Below are 5885 nucleotides of genomic sequence, written 5' to 3' on the forward strand. Positions count from 1 at the left end.
GGATGTTGCCAGGGTTGGAGGATCTGAGCTACAGGGAGAGGCTGAACAGGCTGGGGCTGTTTTCCCTGGAGCGTCGGAGGCTGAGGGGTGACCTTATAGAGATTTACAAAACTATTAGGGGCATGGATAGGATAAATAGGCAAAGTCTTTTCCCTGGGGTTGGGGAGTCCAGAACTAGAGGGCATAGGTTTAGGGTGAGAGGGGAAAAATATAAAAGAGACCCAAGGGGCAACTTTTTCACGCAGAGGGTGGTACGTGTATGGAATGAGCTGCCAGAGGATGTGGTGGAGGCTGGTACAATTGCAACATTTCAGAGGCATTTGGATGGGTATATGAATAGGAAGGGTTTGGAGGGATATGGGCCGGGCGCTGGCAGGTGAGACTAGATTGGGTTGGGATATCTGGTCGGCCTGGACGGGTTGGACAGAAGGGTCTGTTTCCATGTAGTACATCTCTGTGACTCTATGATGTCGCTTTTGGTGCGAAGTGAAACTGAAAGTGCCAACAAACTTTGAAAGTGAACTGTAAATGAGTGCAACTTTCAGTTACGTGTTTGCGAAGCGAGGATGTGGTGCCCCTTTTAATGTGATGACCAGAGCTGTTGCGTTTGGTTGAAAGATCCAATGTCATTGATACATCAGGAGCAGCAAAACCTTTCTCAATCTCTATTCCAATGCCCACCAGACAACAGGGGGAACAAACTACCAGCAATCCCAGAATTTCCATTCAACTTCCAGTGTTACTACAATATTACTATCCTTTTGTTGATTAAACCTGATTGGTAGATGAGTTCCATTCATATTTCTACAATTGTGTGCATGTGTGAGAGAGAGAGTGGCAGTAAAAACTGAGCCAAGCTCGGCTTCTCATACTTTAATTGCATCATTCGTGTTGCTAGCCTTATAGTTACCATGAGCAACTGACTGAGGGTCTCTCAATGTGCAGTCTGTTATTTAGAGTGTGCACTGCTAGCGGTGTGTGGTTCAGGCGCAAGCTGCACGGATCAAACATGCTTGTCTTTTTCTTGGCGTGTGAAACCTGAGAGCGGGCTACAGGACCCCAACCGGAGCTGGTCTACTCACCCACCGCAGGTGCATCGTATTCATCTCCCAGTAAGATTTCGGGCGCTGAGTAAGCCAGGGAGCCGCAGCTTGTGGTCAGCATCTTGCCGGGCTGGAATCGGTTGCTGAAGCCGAAATCGGTGAGTTTGACCACCCCTTGGTCTTTGAAGAACACCACGTTCTCCGGCTTCAGGTCTCGGTGCACCACATGCAACTTGTGGCAGTAGGAGATGGCGTGGACGATCTGGGCGAAGTAAGTCTTGGCTCGGTCCTCGGAGAGCCCCCTCTCGTGGTTCATGATGTAGTCGAACATATCCCCACCGTCTCCCAGCTCCAGGATCAGGTAGAGTTTGGTCTGGGTGTCAATCACCTCGTAGAGCCTGACCACATTGGGGTGCTGTACCAACTTCATACACCTCACTTCCTGCAGGAGGTGCCCTGTCGCCGACTTGTCCAGCTTGGTTTTGTCGATCACTTTGACGGCCACTTTCTCCCCGGTGAAGACGTGCCGGGCCAACTTCACCACGGCGTAGTGACCCTTCCCCAGGGTCTTATCCAGGTCATAAAGCCCGGCGATCTTACCGTCGTAGCAATGCCTCAGCCCGGCCATGTCACCCTCTCGGCGGTTGGGGGGGGGAAGTGGGGTGAGGTTGGGCGCCTGTAGTGGTCGGAGGGCTGGACTCTCTCACCCTTTCCCCTTGGATCTAGAGAGAGGAAGCAGCAAAAAGGTGAGGAGATTGGTGCAACCCTCCCGGACCGATGCAAAACCCTCGCCTCCCCTCCCCTCCAGGCTGAACGCTATCTGAGTCAATCTCAATGTCACGGATTGCATTAGACTTGGTGCTCACCTAGAGGAGGGAGGGAAATAAATGACTAACTTTCTTTTTGTTTTTTTTAAAAGCAGAGTTGAGTAAAATTGGAGCCGGGTGTGAGGTCTGGAGATGCGGTGAGCTTCAGAAGCGAATAGCAGCCCCCAGGTAAAGACTAGCGCCGCTTCAAGTGGGAGGCGAACTCACCTGCAGTGCGGTGCTCCCGCTCTCTGGCTGGGCTCTGTCCGCTTCCAATGCAGCAGCAGCAGCAGCAGCTCCCGGGGAACTGGGCAGGCACGGCACCTTCAACCCCTGCTTCTTGCAGCCATGACTGTCATTTGCTAAGACGGCCAGCCTGGGATCTCTCTCTGCAGAGCGCTCGCTCTCTCTCGGTGTATGTGTGTGTTGCTGCTTTGCGGAAATCCGAGCCCCACATCTGCGTCTCCCTATTGACGTCAATGATAATGACCACTAGCGGCAGAGCATGGTTCGAGCCTCACACTGTGCTCTCCAAACAGAGAGACTGTCACAGTACTGCTTCTCCACAGCCCCGGCGCTACACGATGGAAGGGGACATTTACACACACACAACACGCTTTTGGATTCCAGCAAGGATTTGTACACCCGTTTGTTAGAACAGCCTTTTCAGTCAAGTCTGTCCATCAGAGTCGGTAAAATGTGGAGCTCGAAAAAGCACAGCATCAGAAGAGCGGGAGAGTCCACGTTCCCGGTTCCGACCTGAAACGTCGACCGTCCTCCTGCACGGATGTACCCGACCTGCTGTGCTTTTTCCAAGCAACACACTTTGACACCCCCTCCCCACCAATGCATTTCAATGCTAAGATCAGCCACGATCCTACCAAATGGTGGAGTAGGCTCGATGGGCCGAATGGCCTATTCCTGCTCTTTAGTTCTAACCATTCATTGTGTGACAAAGATTAATCAGGTTTTTTTTTTGCTGAGTTTACTTTAAATCTGTTCCCCCGCCATCTCGACCCTTTCGCATGGGACCATTCTCTCCCTATTTATTCTGTCCAGACTCTTGAATACGACAGATCTCCAGCCGTCATCTGCCAGCAACCAGTTTCTGGCTCTAAGTTCCACTCGCCCATCACCGTCGTGTCCTTCCCATTTTCAATCCCTTTCCTCCTATTTAAACTCCTCTTTTCTCCGGTCAGTCGGACATCGACTCGTCTTTCTCGTTGCCTTCACTTCGCCATTCCTGGCAGTACTAGAAGATGCTGTGGGCCCTACACTCTCAAATTCCCCAGCCTGGACATCCATTCAGTGTGTAAAGTCATGTTGTGTTTGAATGGGACCGTGCAACCCAGTTACAATATCTCGGAGGCTTCCCACAGCATCCGATTTAGTTGGGACTGTCCAGTCAGCTTGGCATATTTGCTATTGATGTCCCTTGCTCTTCCAATGAAAAGACACCACTATTTCAGACTCAACTGGTATGGGCAAGGATTTGGTTACCCTTTCACAATCCCGGGGGCGCATCAGAATCCAATGCTTGTGGGTCCACCGTCATGCTGTAGTGTCGCAGGGGCTTTCTTGTTGGGGGTGGAGATGTCACGGCAAGGCTATGTCCGCTTTCTTGGCTGCACGTGAAACAGGAATGTAGGAGTGGGAGTCGGCAATTCAGCCCTTCCAGCGTGCTCCGCCATTTAACATGATCGTGGCCAATTTTATCCTGGTCTCACATCCACTCTTCCGCCTGCTCCCAACAGCCCTTTTTCCCGCTTTTCATCAGAAACTCGTGATTTCTTTCTGGATTCTGCCTCCACTGCACGCTGAGACAGTGAGTTCCAGAGATTTCACAACCCTCAGTTTCTCCTCATCTCCCTTTTGAACCCACCTTCTCTCACTTGAGATCTAATGATCTGTTGTTGGAGACTGTCCCACAAGGGGAAAACATCTGTTCAAAGTCCACCTTATCGATCGTTTTAAACATTTTATATACCTCAATCAAACCTACCCCATTCTTATCATTTCCAGCAAGTGCAAACCATTTCAACCTCGACTTGTCCACAGACTTTTCATCCCTGGAATCAATACCATGAATATCCCGCGGCCATATTTGAAAGATGATCTATCTTCAGTGTCCAGGAGGAGATTTATCCCTCAGTGAATATCATAGAAACATTCCACTTAAACAAAGAACAGCGGATGCAGAAGATCTGAAAGATAGAAATTGCTGCAGAAAGCAGGGTCAGCGTTTCGAGTCCAGTGACGCGTCTACCACAAAACAAAATTATCTGCTCATCGTTACGTGATGTTTGTGGGAGTCATTGTGTGTTGAATGACTGACCTCCTTACCCCCCCCCGGTACACGGTGACTGCTCCAGGACCACAAGGCGAAAGCTGGAGAGGTCTCAAGCAGGAGGCCGCTCTGGCTGAATACTGACGGTCAGCTTAACCTTCACCTCAGAGGATGCTGCAGGAATACCCTCATGAAAGGGATTTTAACAGGAAACACATTTTGGAAACTCTTTAAACTAGCAAGTGCTCGGGGACGTCTTCAGGAAGGAAAAGGTGCTATGTAAATGCAACTTTTTAAAAAACTGCACTGATTTTGAAGCCATTGGGATACTTATTCGAAAACTCATTATTTAAACGCAGTAACTGCTGGGTAATAATCGGTCATTGGCTGTATGCATTGACTGGTTTCATTATGTTTTGTTTCATAATTAGCACAATTACCAATAAACTGAAGAATTAAACTAAAGGATCACGTTTCACGCCCTTTGCTCATATCCTTCATATACCAACTTTCAGATATCCTAAGGGATTCACTTTTTTTTATTTTTAGCACAATTACCAATAAACTGAAGAATTAAACTAAAGGATCACGTTTCACGCCCTTTGCTCATATCCTTCATATACTCGACTTTCAGATATCCTAAGGGATTCACTTTTTTTTTTATTTAACCCCCACACTACCACCTAAGTGCGGTAGTGCTTATTTTCTTTCCTCAGCACCCATGGTGTGTGTGTGTGTGTATACGTGTGAGACACAGTGAAAGACACAAAGTGCACGAATCTTTATTCAAATTCCACCACCAGGAAGATAGGAAAATACCCGAGTGGCCAGTGACAAGCACTGCCCTTACTAAGGGATTCACTTTTTTTTCTTCACTCCCTACACTGAACTCGTGTTTTTTTTTCTTTTTCTGGGTTTTTATTTTAACCCCTACACTACCACCTAAGTGCGGTAGTGCTTATTTTTTCCCCAGCACCCATGGTGTGTGTGTGCAGGTGTGAGACACTAAGGGATTCACTACTGCCATTGGAAGCCTTCCCATTGGAAGCTCCACACAAACTAATTGATGAATTATATCGTGTTTTATTATCTCCACCGAGTTAAATATCACACTTTGTACTTAGCACCTACCGCCTCCTCATGGCGAATAATACTTTTATTCCAAACGATTATTTTTTCGTCAAACCCCAGAACCGTGTATCTGACAGAGACAAGCTTGATTTCAAACAGAACTAGCGTGTTGGGGGGTGGTTCAGAAAAAAAAGGTCTATATCCAAATACCAGGAATTGTGACGAGTAATTGTACAACGTGGATTAGATTCTCGACAGTGTGGAAACAGGCCCTTCGGCCCAACAAGTCCACACCGACCCATTTCCCCTAACTAATCCACCTAACACTACGGGCAATTTAGCAAGGCCAATTCACCTAACGTTTAGGTAACCTTTATCCACAACAACTATGCTTTACAAAAAGGGAATAATGAGAAACACCCTGGGGGTGGGGGCTGCCGAACTAATACTTTGCTGTTGTTGGTAGGTGAATGTAGGATCCACTTGGCCTAATTGAACTCCTAAACAGAAGAGATTCTACTTGATTTGTAAGCAGCTGAAAGACATGTTTACATGAAACGTATTCAGTGACCCAGCTGCCAGGCGGCTGTGTGTGTGAGAGAGACATATTGTACAGGACATTGCTGGGGCCTTCGGTTACACTTGTAACCAGTTCCGCCAAAACCAACATTACATCGG

General features: G+C 48.1%; 1 protein-coding gene and 1 long non-coding RNA gene across 3 annotated transcripts in view; one reads left to right on the forward strand and one right to left on the reverse strand.

Annotated features, from left to right (window-relative positions):
* Positions 1–1759, reverse strand: part of snrkb (SNF related kinase b) — a 125942-nt gene extending 124183 nt beyond the window's left edge. The window contains exon 1 of the mRNA XM_043707176.1: positions 1083–1759. Within this exon, the coding sequence (XP_043563111.1) occupies positions 1083–1671 (589 nt within the window). The 5' untranslated portion in view covers positions 1672–1759. The remainder of the gene's footprint in view (positions 1–1082) is intronic.
* Positions 1701–4019, forward strand: LOC122558509. Of its 2 annotated transcripts, none has more exons than XR_006314167.1 (3): positions 1701–1789; positions 1966–2038; positions 3872–4019. It is a non-coding gene; the product is annotated as an uncharacterized LOC122558509 (long non-coding RNA). The 2 variants fall into 2 exon arrangements; XR_006314168.1 differs by having other exon boundaries at positions 1704–1789; positions 1963–2038.
* The last annotated feature ends 1866 nt before the right edge of the window (positions 4020–5885 follow it).

This window comes from Chiloscyllium plagiosum, chromosome 17 (genome assembly GCF_004010195.1).
Source record: "Chiloscyllium plagiosum isolate BGI_BamShark_2017 chromosome 17, ASM401019v2, whole genome shotgun sequence".
NCBI lineage: Eukaryota > Metazoa > Chordata > Chondrichthyes > Orectolobiformes > Hemiscylliidae > Chiloscyllium > Chiloscyllium plagiosum.